A 22,921-nucleotide genomic window follows, 5' to 3' on the forward strand; every position below is an offset into this window, starting at 1 on the left:
TTTTGTATATTAAATTAAACCTTATAAATATTAGGTATTTTACAATTGAGAAACATTATTGTTTTGCTTAAATATTACTTTTATACAAATAAATGTATACATGAGTTCAATGTAAAAAAAACTACGATACATTAATGACATAAAAATTAATAAATACAGAAATACACTTGTTATGGCCCCAAATAAAACTAATGTTGATTTTTCCACCCCCCCCAGTATTTAATTTTCAAGAACAACAACAACAATAGACATCTGTAAGTTATAACAGATGTGTAGTGCATCTATGTACTGTTTGGTGGAAATGGGGCTTCTTTTCCTATACATAGTATTGCTTTTAGGCTTTTAATGAATGAATTATTTGTGTTAAAAATCTATCTAAGGCTGGATTTACACTATGTCCTAAAGAAGCTACTATATATGTATTTTTCCCCAAAATTGTCTTGATAATATTGATTTATAATTGTTTTCTCTCCATCCTATGCATGTCAAGGCCCCCAAATTTAGGGATTAAAGATTTAAAAAGTAATCAAATAGTGATTGGAAAAGTGATTATTATTGCAAGGATAAGCTGTGCAGATAATAAATCTCCTACAGTGGAAAAGAAAAATGAATTATTATAAACATTTCAGTCTCATGAATCAATCTTTTGATGTATTACTGGCAAATGAGCCATGAATTCAGTCATTCATTTTCCTTATGCTTATCCTCAAGAGGGTCGCGCAGGGCGCTGAAGCCTATTCCATTTATAGGAAAGGCAATTTCTGTTTTTAAATGAAAGCACACATTTAAAGCAAGTACTCATATTAGAGTTGCCAACTTATTAAATAATTTCACTCGCACCCTTTTAACTTTTGACAACAACTTCACAACATTCTACTTAACAATTGAAGGGTAAACATAAGACAGTAAGTCATCAATCAGATTACAAAATTATACAAACAAATATTTTTTCCTGTTTCGTGAATGATACGTAAATACATTCAGTATGCTTCTTTAGCACTAAATTTATTTAAGACTTAAGAAGCCAAAAAGGCTTGTTACATCAATGTAAGCCAAATTTCATACCATAGTCCTCCACTAATTTGTACGTAAGTAAAGTCACCCTAATAAATATTTGAGCGAAAAAACATTTTTGCTATGAAATTTTTTAAAACAGTCATCACCTCGCAATCTGAACCTGACCAGATTCTTACAGCTATAAATAGTAGTTAGGAATATTAAAAAAAAACCTCTAATCTATGCAATAGTGTCAATCCAGCCTCAGATCTTCTCTCTTGCTGATCTTCAAAATATTTGATACCAAATGCTGTCAATTTTCTAACTGTGTGACTTTTGTTTTCTTTTTTCTTTTTTTCCCCTTCATTTCCCTCTCCCATATATATATCTTTCTTCCATCCTCCTTTTACTGGATCCAATCAATCCACTGGACTTCAACTTTCTGGGTCCTGACCAATACACCTCATGTCTTTTATTCCTATATGTGCATCTGTGTGTGTGTGTGTCTGTGTGTTTGTGTGTCTGTGTGTCTCCTCTATCCATTTTTCTTCTCTCTCTGTCCTGGTCTGTGGAAAGCAAATGAAGAATCTTGGGCGGAAGGCAGCTTCTGCGTCCTGGTTAAAAAGAACAATCTCTGCCAGAGGAAGGTTCTGCAGCAACTGTGCTGCAGAACATGCTCACAAAAGGGTTGATGACCCCCCACCCCCCTCAAAATCCCCTCGCTCATGCCCCCAATCATTCACAGTCACATAATTTATAAAGGAATCTGTGCCTCTTAAAGGGACTGCATGGGAGGAGGTGCGAAGACGGGACTACAACACACCTACCTTTTTTTTCTTTACTGGGACAGTCGGGGTGTATACAATGACTGGGAATTTTCTCAACAACAAAAAAGTGTCAGTATTTTGACCAAAGCATCAATGCCAAAATTATTGAACATTTTTTGTTGCAGGTTTTTTTTTTGCCAGTGTAGCGTACATCGCTAAAACCTGTGAATCTCTGACTGCGTCTATGTGCATCTTTTTTCTCCTCTTCCAGTGTTAATGATAATAATGAGCAGATGGATCTAGTAAAGCTTCTGTAAATAGTGTAATAGGTCAAAGAATACACAGAAAAAAATAGTCACACAACAATGTGAATATCACGTCCGTGTGGGCGCACCAGAGAACATTTACACTCAACATAGCTTCTGTGCACCCTAGAGGAAATGAAGTCTAATGGCGATGTGCAAGTTACTACAAAAAAATAAGTTACTGCTAATGTGTCTTTTCACTCAGGTTGAACAACTGTCTACATTAAACGATAAAAAAAAATTCAATACTATATTTTTTGGACTATAAGTCGTACTAGCCCAAAAAATGCAAAATGAAGAGAGCAAAACAAAACCCAATTCTCACTGGAGAGTATAAAGTTGCATTTTGTGGTGCAAAATTCGTTTAAGACGACGCCAGTAACATGAGAGTAATCACAACGAAATGGAGAACATTAACATCACAATGAAATGGAGAACATTAACATCACAATGAAATGGAGAACAACGTAACATATTAACAGTAATAAGTCACAGGCCTAGCCAAATTAGAGAAAAAACATGCAAAATGTAGCCTTTACATGGGATATAAAATGGGATTTGTGAATGTTCTCATCTCCCGGTTCCAGGCCAGAGAGTCAAAACAGCTCAACTTCCAATAGCTGATGTCACTTTAGTCCTTTAGAACCAACCAGCTAAATCAAATTTTCCTTGGAAAGTACTTTTAAGCCATTCCATATTGTCAACTTTTCATGGGAATTATGGGGCATGAGAATTATAGGTTCATTAAAACGAACAAGGAATTGAGGGAAATATAATGGACATGTATTGAAATTTAAGTCAACATAGTGACCTTGCCAAGGCATCTTAAGGCACCTTAATAGACCCCCAATAGAATAAACATGAGCAAATGTCAGTGTGCATACAAATGCAATAACTTAGGGCTCTCCAAAGTGAAGGTTCTCTGCACTGAAATTTGGTTGTTTTAATGAGGAATATTGAAATGTGTACATGTTTGGTATATTCCCCTTGAAAGTTCTTAATTTAGAAAATGACTTGGATTTTGCAAACCTACAAGAATCAATCCTCAACTAAAGGAATCGATGAAACCCATCCCAAATTAGATCTACTAGTGATTTTTTTCCTAAATTCAGGCCAGGCAACATTAGCTTTTTCACTCAGTCATTCAGACCCTCTTCCAATCGTTTCCTGTTGAGCAGATGATGTGGAACCTGTTGTAAGAAGCCTCAGAACAGTTAAACTCAAAATTAATCACACTAGTTCACGTTCTCTTAAAATTTGTGGGAAAGGGTTCCCGACGGTTCCCCTTAGTAGTAACGGCAAGGCATTTCCTCGTTACACGATGGCCGAATGACGCTTCTCACGGTGGTGCTGGTCTAATAAAGTATAGCATGTAAGGGTCTGTGTGTGTGTATGTGTGTGTGCGTGTGTGTGTGTGTGTGTGTGTGTCTGTGTGTGGGTGGGTGGGTGTGGGTGTGTGTGAGTGTGATTGCTGTATTAGTTTTTTGTCCTTGTTCTTGCTGATTTGTAATAAAGCGATGAATCCACCTGTTGGTTTAGATCAACAAAGTGGTCATTGTTTAAGATGACTTTAGGCACACTAAGGACACACGCACACAACCTTCGTTTAAATGCTGTTTGTTTTTTGTACCTGTGGCATATCTGGACAATGCATTATTGTTACTCAGTCCTAGATTTTTTTTTCTACTTAAATGTTCTTATTAAAATGTTTACTCGATTGATGTTTTTGTTTTCTTTTGACGTTTATTTTGTTTTGTATCATTAGTTTTGCTTTGTCATGGGACCCAGGTATTTTTTGTTAGAATTTTTTTTTTACAATATTTTTTGTAAATTTTGATCTCATTTTATCAGGTTTACAGGACAATTTGCAGTGAAAAAGGCTAGGGTGTCCTATTTTAGTGCAAAACAAAGAAAAAAAAATACGCCCTAACTACTCGGTACTTGTAGGCCAGGCTGCCTTAAAACTTAATACATAAAATGTAATATTTATTTAAAAATATTTGTATTCCACAAAAACACCAGGAAAAAAAGTCTCTTAAGTTCAATGGACTTTTATGGGTAAAAGGTCATTGTTTCTAGCCCTGACTTTCACACTTCTGCATTTTCAATAGGGTATGTGGCCATTCTGCGATGTTCAATAACTTACTAGAAAACTGCCTATATGCAATAATGCTGAGTGAACCTTTTTTTGAGCTGACTTTTCAGAAGTTTTGCGCTTATCTTAAATTATTGCAGTTGTCTAAGAAAACATTGCTACCATGCTCTCAGCTCATTGTTGTTTGAGATTGGAAGGCAATGGACCAAAGTCTTGATCATTTTTTTATTCAAAGGGCACATTGCCAAAATTAGCCAGGCATGGCTGCTTTGAACCAAATTCTCTGACTTCTTGGTCTTTATGGATGTTTTTTCTGATGAAGTAATCCTAATTTATCACTTTAGTCCTTTATTTTATATGGCGTTATCAAAACTTGATCGTGGCTAGGCTAATCCGATTTACTTTGGTTGCCATGTCTGTCTGCAAGATTGCCTTTGCAGGACAACCATAAATGTACTTAAACGAAGCATTCAAATCAAAATGATCGGCTTTCTACAACCTTTGGGCCATGGGTTCCCGAATCGTTTATCTTAGTCATGAACCACATGCATTACAATTTTCCCATTGCTAAGTGTTTTTTTTTAAGAAAAGGAGGGTACTATAGTGCCAATGGGTTGACTTAAATGCTTAAAGTTTCGCTTCCCTAGAATTCTTCCTCATTTCTTACTTCCTCTGTCTGTGGTGCTGTAGGTCTAAAATGTACACACAAACCCGTGGATGACACACCAAGGAATTGATTGGTTACTTAATATTTCCTTGCTTCCACATCGAGAACGCCCGTTTTGTGGTAATTAAGGCATCTACTGCCACCCGTGGTGGTACTAGATGCCTTCGATCCACGTAGTGGCGCCATGTTATTCCCCTTTTCAAGTGTTTATCCCTGTTTTCTCCTGAATGTTCCTTTCTTTGATTGGCTACTTAATATTTCCTTGCGTCCACATCGAGAACGCCCGTTTTGTGGTAATTAAGGCATCTACTGCCACCCGTGGTGGTACTAGATGCCTTCGATCCACATAGTGGCGCCATGTTATTCTCCTTTTCAAGTGTTTATTCACTTTTTTCTCCTGAATGTTCCTTCCTTTTTAATCATCATCTTACAGATGCCACGTGACACACAGTGTTTTTAGTGTCACATCCACCCCGTGGCACCCCCCACAAGAGTTGAAAGTAAGGTGTTTATTTAAGGTAAGGTGAAATATTTCTGTCACCTTCACCACTGCTTGGTTTTGATATATTTTAGAAGAACAATGTGTGTTTGGGGAGCTTTGAAATGTTAAAAGAAGGGTCTCGGGGTAGGCGAGGAATGTCAGTGAGAATAATAAGGTAGACTTAATGAGGATTTTCAGCATCACAAGATGTAAAGGTGGCACCCAAGTGGAAAGTGAGGCATAAACGAGAGGGAGTGAGAAGTCAACTGATTCTGAGGCTTGTTTTATTCGCTGTGGTGTTGGTTTTGCAGGCCAGTACATGGGCAAACATGGCAAGTGTCTCTTATGTGACGTCACCTGCCTGGAGTGTACGGGCCCTGAAAGAGAGGACTGCACCAGTTGCCCCGCTACACGGTGAGAAAGAACAATGTCCCCAGTACAACTTAAACTGCTAAATATGAAAAGTAATATATAAACGATCAGACAGTCTGAGTGGACAAAGTATACACTCTCTTTCATTAACAGGCTTCGTAATATTCGAAATTGAAGCCGAGATATACAATTTATGTCCCTTTTTCCACCAATAATGTAACCTGTAACCCATGACGCTTCATCGAAAAGCTTGCAAGCTCATCGAGAAGGAAACAACTGAGATGTACATTTTTCAGAACAACAAGAAATCATTCTCGTCAACCTGCTATAGAAAACCAGATATACAATCAACACATACGTGGGTGGAAAGAATGAGTTTCCTGCCAGATCACTTATCTAAAAATAAAAGACTTCTTGACATTTTTTAACTACATCTTACACCTTGAGTTTGCACTCCTTGTTCAGGTGAAAGGTGCTAAAATTATATCCAATGTTATATACTACTGAACACTGTCATCGTCAAGCAAGGAAAATATGGCACAACACCAAAGAACTGCTTCGAAAACTGATGATACCTCAAAAGAAGAAACGATCAGAAAGGCTGCCAACAGCAACTAAAGCATGAGCTGCAGGAATTTCTCTAAAATACTTGATCCTTTCTTTTTCGGGAGTTTAAATGTGCCCACTCCTAAATGCAGTCATATCCTGAGTCATAAGTGGCTGTGTTTTACTTTGACTTTATGAAAATAGCAGAAGGTTTTTGCTTGCAATACAAATTATGATGTGTCAAAATGATTGTTTTTAATGGTCAAACACATTGTTTCACCAACAGACTTTTTGATGAGGGTGCTTGCGTGATCCGCTGCCCAAGAGGGCGCTATGCCACCGCTGGAGAGTGTCATGGATGCCACTACACCTGCCATGAATGCACCGCCGAGGGTCCGGACAGCTGCACCAGCTGCGACATAGGTACAAGCTCCCAGTTCATCTGGGATTATTCTCCATTTTCTCTCAAGCACATGGCAGAAACATACTATAGAGTTATACGAGTGTATGTCGGTATAATGTGTGAAAAAATACTTCTGGAAGTGTGTGCATAGCTGTCAAACATCAGGCCTGGGGGCCAGTTCCAGTCCATTACATGATTTTGTGTGGCCTGGAAAATAACACTTTGTCCCCTTTCATTCATTACTGAATTATTTCACAATAAGCCATTTTCCTGCTGTAACCCTGCAAAAGGACTAGTGCAATTATTCGTATTCAGTTTGTTCTTTAAGAAAAGCAAAGTGTGCAGGTGTTTAATTGAGATGTTGACTTGGTATTTATGAGGGAAAAGATTTAGCAAGTGCTTTGCCAGAGTGTAGGGTTAGGGTTAGATTTAACCCACAAAAAATTGTCATTGTCTGATCAAGGTTTCTGTTTATGACAAAGATAAAGCTTAGCATGATCAAATACGCAGATTATCAGTTAACCCCTCTTTTATAGTAGTCGTATGATATATTTTTTAAAATATTATTCTCTCGCTTTCGCCAGACAAGTTTGATGTGCCACGCTACCTGTTCCGGGGCCAATGTCGAGACGTCTGCCCTGAGGGCTTCTTCAACTCCGTGTACAAACGTTGCGAATCGTGCGCTGCCAACTGTGTCGTGTGCACATCGGAAAGCCTCTGCCTCATTTGTGGCCCGAGACACAAACTCAGAGATGGACAATGTTTACCATTGGAGTGCAGCGCAAGTGAGTGGTCAACAAAACAACAACAACTTGCCATATTAAAGTCACTGATGACAGCTTCCCAGTGGTGTAATTGTTTTGCAACAGGACCGCATATAGTATTAACTTCTAACCCCCAAATGTTTGGTTTTATTTTCTTTTTTACTTAGGCAAGCTTGCAGAACCCGACCAATGTCTCCCTTGTGACAACGGCTGCAAACAGTGTGAAAACAGTGAGTGCCTAATATTACATACTCACCAGGAAACTGAAGATGTGATTACTGACTGATGATACTTTTTTTCTTCTACCACCCGTACAAATCACAGACTCTTTGACTTGCATGTGTAGTAGCTTGATCTTTGCACTCGTCCTTCGCAATGTGTGTTTAGGATTGGGTGGCCAGAGATCGCATGCTCTGGCATTCACGGTTTAGGGCGTTAGAGTCGTACATTGGCCATACCACAGCTTTAAATATACACTACAATGTAGTGTAGTGGTTACATGATGCCTGCATTTTGCCTTGACTTTGTCTGGGAACATTCTTCACAATTCTTTTGATTTGAATGTGGGCATGCCAACTGCTGGTTTTTATGTTAGAATACCCTCTGCTGATGGTAATTGGCACTACAAGCTGTCAGTTCTTTATCGATTGCGTCCATTTAATTTCATTTATACGTATATACATACCGGGATTCATTTTGTGAGTTTAAATGTGAATGGTTTATTTTCAAAATAGTTACATCCCAGTTACATATATAGGTATTCAGATCTTGTAAACGCGCATTATTTTACTTTGATTTCACTTTGTTGAAAACTATACAGTGTCAAATATCTATCTGTTGTTTGTTTATTAGCTAACCAAAATAATATTTGCAGAGGACTCCAGACATCCAGAAGAGGGAACTGTTTGTCTAAAGTGTGAAGATCATTTCTACCAGTAAGTAAAAAAAAAAAGTACGGTATTTTCCTGACTGTCACACTTTTTTTCATAGTTTGGCTGGGCCTGCCACTTATTACTTTTATTTTTTTCACTCTGATCCCCAACAGCTTGCTATGTCGTCTTTTTAAAAATATATTTATCCAAAAAACGGTTAATATGCTACATTATCAGGTGCATATTCGAGTACCGTCGTCTTTTTTAAGCTATATTTATCCAAAAAATGGTTAATATGCTACATTATCAGGTGCATATTCGAGTACCGTCGTCTTTTTTAAGCTATATTTATCCAAAAAACGGTTAATATGCTACATTATCAGGTGTATATTTTGTCTGGTGTTCCTTATTTTACCACTACTTTTACGTATAATGTTTATTCTTGGTTTCTGATAAATTAAAAAAGAGCACCCCAAAAATGCAACTTATACTCCAGTGTGACTTTTATATATATTTTTTTATTATTATTGTCCATTCTTTGGTTAGTGCGACTTATACTCAAGTGCGACTTGTACTCTGGAATTTTTTTTGTATTTTAATATATTGTTTGTTATCGTGTTTGTGTATTAGGCTGGATTCTAACTGCTATAAGTCGTGCCCAGATGGCACCATTGGGGTTCCTGAGAGCATGACATGCACTCCTTGTGAGGACCAGCGGTGTTCCATCTGCGACGAATCGCAGTGCTACTGGTGCGACAAGGGATTCTACCTTTTTGGTACTACTACTTTCTGTCATTATTGGATCCCACGTAGAAAGAACAGTGAGATAAAGGTTTGTGTGTGTAGACGGTAGGTGTGTGGAGGAGTGCCAGAGTGGCTTCTTTGTTGACGAGGAGGCTCAGGAGTGTGAGGCTTGTCACCGAGCGTGCAAGACATGCGGTGGTCCGAAGTTTGACGACTGCGACTCGTGCCAAGATGAGCTAGTGCTGAAAGACGGAGAGTGTGTAAAGGGAACTCAGCTGGGGGCCTGCTCTAGTGGACGCTTTAGGAATGGTAGGACTTTCTTGACTTCTGTTTGCGCCATGGAATGTTTTGAGCTGTTAGTTTTTTAATTTTTTTTGTTTGGTTGTTTTTGTGCTGCCCCCATGAAAAGTGACATAATGATTGCATTGCATGTGGGTTTCATTGCAAGCCACTGCAATCAGTGGATTGCAGTCAGGTGCTTCTTTTTTTTCCCCACAGAAACCTCATTGGTTAAACTGTTTGTGTGCGAGCGGTTGGAAGAAAAACATGCACACACAGTGGCCCTTGAGGACCAGTTTCTCCACCCCTCAGTGAACAGATCAAGCCAGTATTGTAGTACTAACTTTGAATGTGTGTGAATTACAGCACAAGGAGAGTGTGCCCTGTGTCATCATTCTTGTGAGACCTGTTTCGATGCACGTAAAGACGACTGCCTCTCCTGTCACCAAGGTCTGTATGATGGTCTTTTTTGTCTGCAAATTTTGTCTACGTTTAAAGAGGTATAAAACCAAAGACTTCGATGCTGTGAGCACAGGATAGAGTTGTAATAATTGTAATCACTGAAATCTGGAGATAAACTTTATTATTGGATTTAAATTGTACTCTTACTGAGTGAGTTTGTTCTTCCTTGAGATACCAAATTCACATATTCTGGTTTGGAGTCAGATTGCCCTGTTTCGGTGGGTTTTTTGGGTGGGTGGGTATGTTTTTTCTTGCGTGTTCTGTCCGCATGATTACGAATGTTTTCCACCTGATGTGTGTTTCCGGTGCTTTTTCCCCTCTTGTGACTTCTTTGTGATTGTCTTGTGATCACCTGCCTAAAAAAATTTCAATCAATTTCAAGATATCATGATACAGTTGTAGGAAACAACAATAAGTCTTACAGTTTAATGAATATGATGATGAGGCAAGGCATAAATGCATAATGTTTCAGTAGCATGTGCGAGAGCTAAGCCTTATTTATCCCTTTGTATTTTTGCAGGAGCCTTCCTGACATCGGATCAAACCTGTGTCCCCAGATGTCCCACGTCCACCTTTGTCAACGTCACATCTGGGCGCTGCGACGCCTGTGCCGAGGGTTGCCACGTGTGTGAAAATGCCAGGGTGTGCCAGCGGTGCCACTCGGAACTCTACTTGCAACATGCTGCCTGTGTGCTAGAGTGTGACCGGTGAGGTTTTTTTAAAAAGTTTTTTTATTTTTTTGTACCAGACAGAGAGAATTTGGGGGCATGTTTTGGGGCTACGCCAAGAAACTGAACTATCATGGAAAACCCACGCAGGCAGAGTGGGAACATTCAATCTCCACATGGATTGAGCCTGGGATTGAACCCTTGAGTGCAGAACTGTGGGCCATAGTGATAACTGGTGCTGTTTTCATTTGCAGAGGTTTCCCTGAGAGTGGCAAGTGCCACCTGTGCGCTCCCAAGTGCGCATCCTGTCATGGCAACGTTTCCTTTTGTCTGAGCTGTGAGCCGGATCACTTCCTATTGGATCACGGCTGTGTGCGTGGCTGTCCGTCAGGCTACTACAGCAAAGACGCACAGTGTCACCGCTGTCCTTCCGACTGCATCCACTGTAATCAGGATGGACTGTGCAACAGTAAGTGCCATTGTCAATCTATTGAAAATGAGTGGGCAGCAATCCCAACAAAGGTTACATTATATCGCATATCCACTGATTCATGGTGTCCCCGCCTGGTGCCTGTAGTTAGCTGGGATAGGTTCGAGCACCCCCTGTGACCCTTGTGAGGATGAGCACATCAGAAAATGAACGAATGAATTTACTGATTTATCGCATGTTCAATATGCGTTAAAACCAGTGCGATTAATTTCAAGGCAAGCTTCTAAGTATTTTTTTTGGTATATTTTTCATCAGGTTGTGCAGATTACTTTTTCCTCCACGCTGACAAGTGTGTGGAACAGTGCCCTGCTGGCTTTTTCCCCAGCGAGCAGCAGCGCGAGTGCCTTCGTTGCCACGCTGACTGCGCCTCATGCGATGGGCCAGACCGTGATGACTGCAAAACGTGCCGGAACCCTAATGCGCGGCGCTACAGTGGGGAGTGTCTGCCCCAATGTCCAGTCAGCACCTATTATGAGGAAGCTGATGGAGAATGCAGAGGTATAAATGAAAAATAATGGACAAATACAATATTTGGTTAATAAAGATAAAGGTTGGTATTGTTTGCGAAGCCCTGGCCTTTTTTAACATGGAGGGCGGGCTACAGTGCACTAAAGTAGAAGTCTAAGTGCCACCAGTGTTACGCTGGTTCCCTCTAGTGGTATGCAAATGCAATGATCAAGTTCATTTCAGTTGTATTCTACTTTAAATACAAAAGATTCACATGTGATGTGTCAGAACTGTTTCTTTTGACATTTTTAAGAACAACTTTGAAGTTTAATCGGACTGATGCAAATATAATCAGGGACGATGTGGAGGTTGAGCGTGTTTTTCTTGTGCATGCAGATTGCGACCTCTCTTGCCTGAGGTGTTCGGGCAACGAGCCGTCGTCGTGCCTCGCCTGCAGACCGGAGCACCGCCTTGATGCTCGAGGCCACTGCGTGTGGTATAGCCAATGTTCTCACCACTCCTACGTGGACACCAATGGGCAATGCCGGGCGTGCCACACCACCTGCCGCCACTGCTCGGATGGTGCGGGTCCGGAGCGCTGCCTCGGCTGCGATCCGCCACGCTTCCTCCTCAGTGAGTCCGTCAAACGTCCCCGAGCCCAAAAAGTCTCTCGCTGTTGACTTTTTCTTTTTTTTTGCCAGATTCCACGTGTGTGACGCAGTGTCCCATCGGTTACTACGGCGATGAAAAAGAAGAGCGCACTTGTGAGCGATGCCACTCTAGCTGTGCCTCGTGCGCCGGTCGCCACAGTGTGCAGTGCATCACCTGTCGACCAGATTTTTTCCGGCAGGGCAGCAGCTGCGTAGAAAGCTGCCCCGAGAGGTCAGCAGTACATTCTTTTTCCACTTTGTTGAGGTTTATCGTGCATAGTAGACAGGATTTCTCCCTTTGTCTCGTCAATTTTTGCACGTGGGGTTTTTTTCCAGCTACTTTTCCAGTTTTTTTTTTTACACACATTTATATATCTACACTCAATCGTGCATGCACATCACACTAATCCACATCAGATCAAACCTGCCCATTAGACATTTTTTGTCCTTTTACAATAATCTAGATAAAAACTCAAATTGGACAATAAACAGTTTGGACTCTTATGGAACAATACAACCACACAGAGTCAAAAGAACAGGGATAGCATAGCATACTTAAAGTCTCCGTAGCGAATTGGTTGACTTGGGCCCATGGCCAAAGGCAGGGAGATCTAACAACCTTTAACTTGACTTCCTTCATTTTTGCCAGTTTAACTCTGGATTTGGCCAAATGTAAAAGTTGCGGTTGAGAATGACGAAGGACGTTCTAGCGCAGGCCGCTCACGTCACCTCTCATTTTCAGTCATTTTGGGAACAGCAGCAGCATGGCTTGTCAGCGCTGCGACCCCGCCTGCAGTCGGTGTCGTGGGCCCGCCGACACCGACTGCCTGAACTGTCGGGAAGGCTATGTCTACATGAAGCAGCAAGGCCGCTGCCTGAAGAATTGCCCGGCAGGATACTATCATCACAGCTGGAGCCATACCTGCCTCAAGTGCCACCCCACTTGCAAGACCTGCACAGGTTTGTAATCTGCTCTCATGAGGACGACTCAATGGAAAGTTTCCAACTGTATAGTCCTGTACAGTATTAGCCTTGTTTTTGGCGGTGTTTCATTTTTCACGGTTTTTACGCAACACCGTGAAAAATGGGGGAATACTGCGGAAATATTTTTCACAGTAAAACCCTGTTTTTCATGGTCTTTGAGTTTTCAAGTTTTTTTTCTTTTTAACTCTATCAGGATATACTTTGAGGAGGTCTTATAAAGCAGTTATGTATGCATTCACTATAGTTTTATCTAGATTTTGTGAATTATTTCACCATTTTGTTTCTTGGGTAGGTCATAAATAAATGACTACCTGCATACTATAGTTAACGGGAAGGGGTAAAGTGATTCTATATTGATTCAGGCTAATTATATTGAAGTGTAACTCTGTGTGCCTCCAGGTGTCGGTGGTACGTCCTGTCAATCGTGTTACCCCGGCTACCGGCTGATAGGCTCCAGCATTTGTGAATCGCGCTGTCAGATTGGCTTTTATTTAGCCTCTCAGGTCTTTGCCTTCTTTACCGAACTTGACCGGCATCTTTATCCGAGCTCCAACTTTTCTTTTTACCTCCCTCCCGATTGTAGGAGCCGTCGAACGACGGCGACGCGCTTGATTGCCGCCCGTGCGACCGCTCCTGCCTGGGTTGTCGAGGACCAGGCGCTTGGAACTGCACCGACTGTCCCGCCTCACAGATGTTGAGTGACGACGGGCGCTGCCTCAGCTGCTGCCACGACCGGGAGCCGTCCGCCAGCCGGCCCATTGGATGGCAGTGCTGCGACTGCGACGCCTCTTCGGGTAAGTCACAAAGGTTGCTTTATTAGGAACACCTCAAAGCAAGCCTAGAAAATAGTATAAATAGCATAATGCATGCAGGAAGGCCAAATTTGAAGACCACATTTCATCACAGATTATTTAATTAATTGAAAATAGGTCAGACAGATCATGGTTGTAATTTTATGTTTAAATGTACTATTGAAATCAACTTATGATGATAAATTTAAATGTATACAGTGTATCTTTCAAACATAGTAAATAAATAAAAGTACTTCTCCGAATCTTTCAAAGTCTGAATTCTCACTTCGGACTTTTTTATTGGGTCTAAGTGGAAGAGGATTAATTTTTAAATTATAGTGTAGGTTTTTCAGATTTATTATTAATGCGTCCTAAGGGTACTAAAAGTAACTATAAATTAGATTGATAATTTCCTTATGAAACAAGTTCAGTGAGGCATAGTTCCTGATAGTTTAATTTTCAGCATGTTCTTTTTGGTACTTTACATTCTAGTGAGCCACATGTAATTTAGTAATAAAAGAGAAATTATATATATTTTGGATATTTCCAAAAATCAAGTTCTCTATTAATTGTCAATTTAGGCTGATAACACTCAGCCATATAACATCCAGTGGTCAGATAACCTTTCCAAAGACGAAACTCAGGGATCTTTTTATTTGTCTTTCTAGAGGAGTGCATCCTGTCCGTGAACTTTGTGCTGAGAGACGCGGCCGACTTGGACAGGGAAAACGGCGGCGCTGCCAAAACGGCGACCACCGTTTGTGTTCTCCTGATTCTAGCGGTCGGGGCGGCAGTCTTCATCTTCACCCACGCACGCTCCACCAAGGCGCTCGGCATGACTGCTGCCCAAAAGCCCAAAAGTGGCGGCTACGAGAAGCTCGATGACCACGAGGGAGTGGGAAACGCAAAGGAGCGAGTTGATGTGTCCTCTTTCGGACAGTACAGCGACAGAATCTTCGTGGCAGAGGATGGTGACCACGATGACGAAGAAGACATTGTGTACATGGGTAAAGATGGCACCGTATATAGGAAGTTCAAATATGGCTTTTTGGGGGACGAGGAGGAGGACATTGAGATGGAGTATGATGACGAGAGCTACACTTACACATGACCTCTCACCCGAGCCTCCATGAATGTATGGAAGGGCATGTCGTTTTACATGAAAAAAAAACTTCAACATTGTAAAATATTTTACAGAAATGTCAAAATAGCAATTTTCCAGGAAAAGACACATTTTTATAAATTAGCATTAGAGCAGATTTATTGGAGGAAATGCGAAACAGATGTAGGGCAGCATTTCAGCATTACATAATTACAATAGTGCTCCCAGTTATTTGTTTTATACAAAACATTTTTTTTCCTGAAAAACAAAGCGCACAATATCTTAACACTTCCGTGACTGGTCGCAAGATGAATCTCATATTCACATGTAATTTATACACATCTCTAAACTTTATAATTTACCCACTAATAATAAACAGAAAACAATGAAGTGATTGATTGGCAAAATGAAGACTAATATAATGTGTCTCTACCAACTGTATGACGGGACTTTTGAGCTTCCATCAATGTTTCATAATCCTGAGCTCGCAACATAGGAGGGTTCAAAGTACTGGCTAAACTGAGCAAAGCCTTTTTAGTTTCAGCTGTGATGTAACGTTGGTCTTTTTTGATATTTTTTATTTTGGCCCTCACCCTGCTTAAAGGAGGTAAAGATGTAAATCCAGAGAGGGAAAAGGTCTCATTATAATTTGGAAAAAAATGTCTATATATAGTAAGGGCCTTTTTTCAAGAAAAACGCCTTAGTATAGTATGCTTTACTATACATGGTCAGTTTTTCAAGAAAAAGGCCTTAGTATACATGGTCATTTTTTAAGAAAAAAGGCACACTATACATGGTGATTTTTCTTCAAGGAAAATAGCCTATGTATAGTGTGCCTTTTTTCTTGAAAAAATGACCATGTATACTAAGGCCTTTTTCTTGAAAAAATGACCATGTATACTAAGGCTTTTTTTCTTGAAAAAATGACCATGTATACTAAGGCCACAACATGTATAGTAAAGCATACTATACTAAGGCGTTTATCTTGAAAAAATGACCATGTATACCAAGGCTTTTTTTCTTGAAAAAATGACCACGTATACCAGGGGTGTCAAACTCATTTGGCATCGTGGGCCACATACGGCTTAATCCATGAATTGCAGCGAATTAAAAATATTATTTCCATGTCTTTTATGCATTTTTTCCACTTTCAAATTATCCTGCGGGCCTGATCGAACCTCCTTGGGGGCCGGTTCCGGCCCGCGAGCCGTATGTTTGACACCCCTGCTTTAGCCAAATGAATCCCAATTGAAAAAGCATATCCAAGTATGTAACCTTAGAAGTCAAAAACAAACACTGAAGTGCATGTCACCGCAATGTTCATAATGTGCAATATTGTATCTTAAAGTATTAAAGCCTAACCAAAAAGTATTTACAGTACGTTATTATGAAAACAATGTATTTGTTTTGAAGTATTAATGCCCAACCTAAAAGTATTTGCAGCCCCAGCCCCCTGACTAATGCACTCTATGATGAAAACGATGTCTTTTTTTGTGTCTATGTGTAATAGGCGTGGCCGAGGCGTGGCTGTGGTCAGAGTTCAAAAGACCCGCCCCCACGCCGCCATTTTTCAAAATGGCGGATGAGCCGGAGGCTGGGCGCGTTGGACTGCTGAGCTGCTCAGAATTGACGATTTCCCGAAGAAAGACCCGACAAACTTCTTCCAGGACAATGCAGCGCGTTCGGTACTTTGTCTTTTGGGGATTTCTTAGCCCCTGTTCTCATTTTAAGAGTGCTTTTTGACGGGAGCGTGCTTCATTGGCGTGATGTAGCCCCGACGTGGATGCAAACACAAATGTTTGCTAGCAAGTTGGCTACATTGCGTCACCTATTGCTCTTAATGTTTAAAAAGAAACCCTTCCATTGTGTGTTTCAGTCGATCAACGAGGACAGACTGCTGGGAAACATCAAGAATGTGGCCATAACGGCCAAAAAGGAGCAGTTTGTCGGCAAAGTGAGTCTTTTTTTAATAGTTTCTAATTCCTCTACCCGTGTAATTGGATTGGATAAATTTATTATTCCCGTATTCGGGAAATTTTGTTGTCACAGTAATGTTTAGATATCAGCGACCAGTGTTCACGGCTTTCCTAAATTAGCTTGTTTAGCATCATGATACACTCCAATTTTGAATGAAGACACTTTAACTGGGTTGGCGTTGATTTTTAATAGCAAGATCCTGTGTGGGTAACTCACACTCACACTAGTGCCATCAAGTGGAGGTGTAAGGAATAAACAGTACACTTATAGAATACGTATATACCATTGCCCTTCCCTTTCCTAAAGACTTCAGGGCTTGGACAAAACCTAAGCGAGACATTCATTCGCAGGGGTCATTTTTGACTCGTTTAAACAACCATTTTTCCTCCGTCTAAGAGCTTTGTGAGACGTATTTTATTTTTTTGATTGAATGGGAGTCATTTGTGCATCAAAATGGTTAAATAAGCAATGACATAATCATGCTGTGGTGTTTTGCAGAGGTTTAAAGCCACGGAGATGGTGGAAGCTGTCCAAATCTACAAGACCAAAGAAGTCGTGTATGACGTAAGACCTGTTTTTCAGGTTATTTGATTTATTATTTTCATGTCATGTGTACTAAAAATACTCTATTTTGCTTCTCTTCAAGGTCCACCCAAGTTTACCAAATCAATGCTAAAGAAAGGTGACTTTGGAGCGTGGCACGGCCTTTGACACCAACATCTTGAGGGCCCCTATCCAGTATGCTTTCCATATCTCCCACCACATTTGAATCAAATGATCAAGATGTGATGGAGGACATGGAAAATAAACTGGACTGGGGCCCTCAAGGACTGCAGTTGGAGGTTGTTTATTTTCTTGTAATGTGTACTAAACCTACTCATTGTGTATGTTGCTTCTCTTCAGTGTCCACCCAAGTTTACCAAATCAACGCTGAAGAAAGATGACCAGACAAACTTCCCCAAAAAGGGTGACGGCACACTTTTTGACAGCAACATCCCCTCAGGTACTTGTCATTATAGAGCAGGTGTCTCCAACTCTGGTCCTCAGGGTCCCTATCCAGTATGCTTTCCATATCTCCCAAATGATCAAGGTGTGATGGAGGACATGGAAAATAAACTGGACTGGGGCCCTCGAGATCCCTCTTATAAAGACAATTTTAAGTCGCCCTGTTTCTGCAGTGGACGTCTATTTTTTCCTCCTAGGCCTGCTGACGTTGGTAAAACATAACTTTTCTAGAATGCCAAGAAGAGATTCTTTGTCCATGAACAGCAACACATCTTTAAATGCTAGCTGGCTTATGTGGACCCACTCTGATAACCCCTTTTTTTGTGGAAAAATAAAAGTTCTTGAAATGTACATTTGCATTCTTTTTTGCTAGTTATATGAAGAAAAAACAAGTGGCTTGACATTTGAAAGTTTTTATTCAAAGGTACACAAGATTAAAACACTTGTTCAAATTTTTATTATAAAACAGTTAGAAAAAAAATTTCAACATAACACAGCCAAAAAAAGAATTTTTTAAAATGATAAAATACAAACACCAAAAATTAAAGGAAAAAAAAGACCATTGAGGGCCTTGGGTCTTTTTTCTCCAAGTGTTTTAACAAAGACAAATGACACTCAAATCTCTTTTATTGAAATTTCTGATTGAAAAAAAAAAAGAAATCCTCCTCACCTTAGGGATTGGGACATCACCTATAAAATAAGAGGGGAGTTAGTAAATTGCAACTTTAGTCAATAAAATAATGTGAGATTGGAATGTTTTGACTTGGATATATTACAATATAACCCGGAAATAAGCTGCTTCTGGTAGCCAGCGCTATCACATTTCGATCTTAATCCATATGAAATATATAAGCGTCTGACGAAATAGTGCGTGCCTAAAATACAGAAATAGCACTCGTTACTGACAGTGCGGCGTAAGAAACGATGCGCCAAATAGGCGTGAAAATACGGTATTAACCTCAGAGCAGAGTTCAGAGACGATGCATCATCTTCAAGTGGGCAACCTGGGAAGATCAGCTGGTCCTCCAGGGTCTGGACATCACCATGGACCTGGTGCGTGCAAAAACAAAGTGCAAAAGTTATCATATACAGTGGTACCTCGAGATATGAGCTCATATGACGAGATTCTCGTAACTCGAGCGGACGTTTTCCATTGAAATGAATGGAAAACAAATTAATTTGTTCCAGCCCTCTGAAAAAACACCAAAAACAGGATATTGGATTGGAAAACATGCTTTATTTCTTCTAATTCGCCATCTATTAACAAAGTAACACATAACTAGTGGTTTAATAGTAATAAAATGTTGGCGGTTTGCCACGCCTCCACCCTCACTCGTTACTGACACTGCGGCGTAAGAAACGATGCGCCAAATAGGCGTGAAAATATGGTACTAACCTCAGAGCAGAGTTCAGAGACGATGCATCATCTTCAAGTGGGCAACCTGGGAAGATCACCTGGTCCTCCAGGGTCTGGACATCACCATGGACCTGGTGCGTGCAAAAACAAAGTGCAAAAGTTATCATATACAGTGGTACCTCGAGATACGAGCTTTATCCGTTCCGGAAATGAGCTCGTATGACGAGATTCTCGTAACTCGAGCGGACGTTTTCCATTGAAATGAATGGAAAACAAATTAATTTGTTCCAGCCCTCTGAAAAAACACCAAAAACAGGATATTGGATTAGAAAACATGCTTTATTTCTTCTAATTCGCCATCTATTAACAAAGTAACACATAACTAGTGGTTTAATAGTAATAAAATGTTGGCGGTTTGCCACGCCTCCACCCTCACGTTCGCTATCCATGGACTGTTTGCTGTTGTATTGCCTTCAAAATATTCCCAAAATGATGCACACAAATGTCCTCACAATAGGATAACGCACGACCACTTGCTAACGAGAAATAGTCTTTAAGGAACGATGGCGGGACCTTTCCTAAGAAAGAATAACAGGAAATGACATAGCTGAGCTTCCCACGTAGTGATTGTGGGTAATGAAGTTTTATTCTGAGAAAGGTTGCCATTGCCTACGAGTGTTGTGTGCAGGAGTATACTTCATTACCCAGAAAGCCCTCTTTTTGCATGTGCGTTGTGCGTTTCCTGGTCCTAGGAGGAACTCGTCTGAATTATTCGTTCCGTGCTCGTAAATATTGTTATACACGAAAGATATGCAAAAAAGACCTGGCTTGGTCGCATAACGGGCGAATTATTCGATCGAAATTTCCCCCGTAAGACGAGCATTTTGTATGACGAGCGGTCGTATGACAAGGTCCCACTGTACAGAGACTGGAGATTCAACAGATGTGTTTAGGTGGGTTTTTTTTGGTCATTAGTATTACCTTGATACCTTGGCCCAGTCTCCTCTCCCCTCAAGGGTGTGCATGGTTCTGGACACACGGGAATAGCTGCATCTTGATTGAACCAAGCTATTTGGGAAGTGCAAACAATTATTACAGGAAAGAGAAATCTTCAAGTAAATGATCAAGATAAAGAATGAAAATAAGTTAGTGAATGCTCGGTGCTAATTTCCCCTTTCCAGACAAAGCGATTCAATATACAGACTGATGTTAAAAGTTCGGAAAAAGTCGGCTTGACAATTTTTGTATAAATGATTTTTGTTTTAAAACAGAATTACAAATTGGAAAAGGGCGTTTAGCAATCGCAGTGAAAACTATCATTACATTCAACACACCTTCACCTGGCAGACTGACCGTTGATATATCGGCTTTGTTTGATAAAATGAAGTCTTCCCCCACGACTCAATAATGGAGAGAATACGGACAAAATAATTTTGAAGTCAAATGTCGTGAGGCTAATGCTAAGCTAGCTAGCGACATGCCAAGGAGCCCATACTTCAAATGTCGACGGTGTGTTCGACCTGGCAATAAACTAACAGATTTGTTGGCGTTTTGGCTCAATTGATTCCTAAAAAAATCTCCCGGTAGGGTGTTAAAAATGCACACAGGCCAGTAAATTGCTCTAGTCTAGGGCTTACCTCGTTTGGGTGCTAGTCGTTCGACCGACGGCATGGAAATGGCTGCGATAAGGGGCGAGACGCTGCGCAGGTGCATAATTTAAGCAGCTGCGTCACCAATGGGCGTAACCACGCCCATAGGAGGTGATTTGTCCTCCCGACTCAATGACCATGTTTGGAAGATGACGTACTATAGTCGCCATTTTTGTAGTCTTGATGCTGTAAAAGAGTGTGTTCGTTTTTTTTTTTTTATATAAAAAGCCTTACTATACATGGTCATTTTTTAAAGAAAAAAGCCTTACTATACATGGTCATTTTTTACAAATTAAAAAGCCTTACTATATACTATGTCGTATTTTAAGAAAAAATGCCTTACTATACTATGTCGTTTTTTTTAAAGAAAAAAAGCCTTACTATATACACTATGTCGTTTTTTAGGAAAAAAACCTTACTATACTATGTCGTTTTTTAGGAAAAAAGCATTACTATACTATGTCGTTTTTTAAGAAAAAAAGCCTTACTATACTATGTCGTTTTTTTTAAAGAAAAAAAGCCTTACTATATACACTATGTCGTTTTTTAGGAAAAAAACCTTACTATACTATGTCGTTTTTTAGGAAAAAAGCATTACTATACTATGTCGTTTTTTAAGAAAAAAAGCCTTACTATACTATGTCGTTTTTTAAAGAAAAAAAGCCTGCATCCCCGGTAGCAACTCTATCACAGGCGCCGTTGGAGGGGATGCGAACACAGATGCTACAAGCTAAATATTATATTATATTATATTATAAAAGGAGCCGCTAGCCAGCGCCCCCGAAGCTCCCATGAGCAGCGGTGCGATCGCTGATAAGACTGCTGCTCGTTGGCAAGTGGTCGTGCGTTCTCCGATTGTGAGGACATTTGTGTGCATCATTTTCGGAATATTTTGAAGGGAATAGTACGACAGCAAACAGCCCATCGATAGCGAACGTGAGGGTGGCGTGTTTGTTCTGTTTACGAGTGCGTTGTGTGGAGAGAAAAAAAACCCAAGCCCCCCGCCCCTTTTGTGCCCCTCTCCCCTCGGCGAAATCCGCCCAATTTTAGTTAGATTAAACACTTTATTTCTATTAAACCACTAGTTATGTGTTACTTTGTTAATAGATGGGGAATTAGAAGAAATAAAACATTTTTCCAATCCAATATCCTGTTGTGGTGTTTTTTCAGAGGGCTGGAACGAATTTAATTTTTTCCATTCATTTCAATGGGAAACGTCCGCTCGAGTTACGAGAACCTCGTCATACGATCTCAGTCTCGGAACGGATTACGCTCGTATGTCGAGGTACCACTGTACAGTAATACCTTGACTTACTCATAGCGAGGGGCAATTTAGAGTGTCTAATCAGCCTAGCGTGCATGTTTTTGTACGTGGGAGGAAACTGGAGTACCCGGTGGAAAACATGCAAACTCCACACAGGTGGACTGACCGGGATTTGAACCCAGGAGTCCAGGGGCTCGGAGGATGAACGAATGAATTTATTTAAAGTGGTTACCTCGTAGACCAGCCACAGTTTCCCGCCCTGATCCAGCAAGGAGAAGAGGTTGTATTGTGGGGGTGGTAAGTTGTGCAGACCACAGTACAACTCCAGCAGGCTGACTGCAGAGGTGATCTGACCACGCTGGAGTTGCGGCAGGCCGGTGGTGTAGGACGAAATCATGCCCGGACGGAGCGGGGTCACAAGCTGGTTGCCGTATGCTGTACAGAAATAGAACTACGCTGAAAGCAAAAGTACTGAAGAGATAGTTTGTCGGATCGTTCACCTGTGCCTGAAATAGGACGAAAACTCGAGTGGGAAGAAGGTGGATCGGTGGAATCCAGACCTTCTACGATGTGCCCGCCAATGGTAGTGCCATAGTTGCCCCCCACCGCACCTGCTCCGACGGGCTCCATCTCCGTCTCCGCTGTTGAGCTTGGTGACGGGTTGTGAAGTGCCTGAAAAGCCCACTCGACGTTCACGATAAAAGAATTTTGCAGCATCCGCTTCTTTTTAGCACAAAGTTTCTCATGTTGACAACACCCTATGGCAGGGGTGTCAAACTCATTT

At 40.7% G+C, this 22,921-nt stretch overlaps 2 protein-coding genes across 12 annotated transcripts in view; one reads left to right on the forward strand and one right to left on the reverse strand.

The window, feature by feature from the left end:
* pcsk5b (proprotein convertase subtilisin/kexin type 5b) overlaps nucleotides 1–18,218 on the forward strand; it is a 55,577-nt gene extending 37,359 nt beyond the window's left edge. Inside the window, exons 21-43 of one of the 3 annotated variants that reach the window (XM_077600426.1) lie at nucleotides 5,623–5,725; nucleotides 6,516–6,652; nucleotides 7,217–7,417; nucleotides 7,564–7,626; nucleotides 8,271–8,331; nucleotides 8,899–9,044; nucleotides 9,115–9,321; nucleotides 9,658–9,741; nucleotides 10,274–10,460; nucleotides 10,676–10,890; nucleotides 11,167–11,409; nucleotides 11,755–11,991; nucleotides 12,060–12,240; nucleotides 12,751–12,968; nucleotides 13,392–13,495; nucleotides 13,576–13,786; nucleotides 14,452–14,790; nucleotides 16,396–16,570; nucleotides 16,762–16,839; nucleotides 17,361–17,426; nucleotides 17,509–17,544; nucleotides 17,766–17,865; nucleotides 18,099–18,218. In XM_077600426.1, the coding sequence (XP_077456552.1) occupies nucleotides 5,623–5,725; nucleotides 6,516–6,652; nucleotides 7,217–7,417; nucleotides 7,564–7,626; nucleotides 8,271–8,331; nucleotides 8,899–9,044; nucleotides 9,115–9,321; nucleotides 9,658–9,741; nucleotides 10,274–10,460; nucleotides 10,676–10,890; nucleotides 11,167–11,409; nucleotides 11,755–11,991; nucleotides 12,060–12,240; nucleotides 12,751–12,968; nucleotides 13,392–13,495; nucleotides 13,576–13,786; nucleotides 14,452–14,790; nucleotides 16,396–16,570; nucleotides 16,762–16,810 (3,161 nt within the window). In that variant the 3' untranslated portion in view covers nucleotides 16,811–16,839; nucleotides 17,361–17,426; nucleotides 17,509–17,544; nucleotides 17,766–17,865; nucleotides 18,099–18,218. Of the gene's footprint in view, nucleotides 1–1,572; nucleotides 3,786–5,622; nucleotides 5,726–6,515; nucleotides 6,653–7,216; nucleotides 7,418–7,563; nucleotides 7,627–8,270; nucleotides 8,332–8,898; nucleotides 9,045–9,114; nucleotides 9,322–9,657; nucleotides 9,742–10,273; nucleotides 10,461–10,675; nucleotides 10,891–11,166; nucleotides 11,410–11,754; nucleotides 11,992–12,059; nucleotides 12,241–12,750; nucleotides 12,969–13,391; nucleotides 13,496–13,575; nucleotides 13,787–14,451; nucleotides 14,791–16,395; nucleotides 16,571–16,761; nucleotides 16,840–17,360; nucleotides 17,427–17,508; nucleotides 17,545–17,765; nucleotides 17,866–18,098 lie in introns of those variants that run through there. The other 2 variants (XM_077600427.1, XM_077600428.1) reach the window with 2 other exon arrangements.
* A 258-nt stretch (nucleotides 18,219–18,476) lies between these two features.
* Nucleotides 18,477–22,806, reverse strand: LOC144075006 (uncharacterized). Of its 9 annotated transcripts, none has more exons than XM_077601748.1 (8): nucleotides 22,638–22,806; nucleotides 22,370–22,572; nucleotides 20,862–21,059; nucleotides 20,206–20,292; nucleotides 19,264–19,355; nucleotides 18,826–18,917; nucleotides 18,652–18,742; nucleotides 18,477–18,557 (listed from the first exon to the last, which is right to left on the reverse strand). In XM_077601748.1, exons 1-3 carry the CDS (start codon nucleotides 22,765–22,767, stop codon nucleotides 21,003–21,005), a joined length of 390 nt encoding a protein of 129 aa, XP_077457874.1. In that variant the 5' UTR covers nucleotides 22,768–22,806; the 3' UTR covers nucleotides 18,477–18,557; nucleotides 18,652–18,742; nucleotides 18,826–18,917; nucleotides 19,264–19,355; nucleotides 20,206–20,292; nucleotides 20,862–21,002. The 9 variants fall into 9 exon arrangements, with proteins under 9 accessions (XP_077457874.1, XP_077457872.1, XP_077457871.1 ...); XM_077601746.1 differs by having other exon boundaries at nucleotides 18,644–18,742; XM_077601745.1 differs by lacking the exon at nucleotides 18,652–18,742.
* Between the last annotated feature and the right edge of the window lie 115 nt (nucleotides 22,807–22,921).

This window comes from Stigmatopora argus, chromosome 5, assembly GCF_051989625.1.
Source record: "Stigmatopora argus isolate UIUO_Sarg chromosome 5, RoL_Sarg_1.0, whole genome shotgun sequence".
Classification (NCBI taxonomy): Eukaryota; Metazoa; Chordata; class Actinopteri; order Syngnathiformes; family Syngnathidae; genus Stigmatopora; species Stigmatopora argus.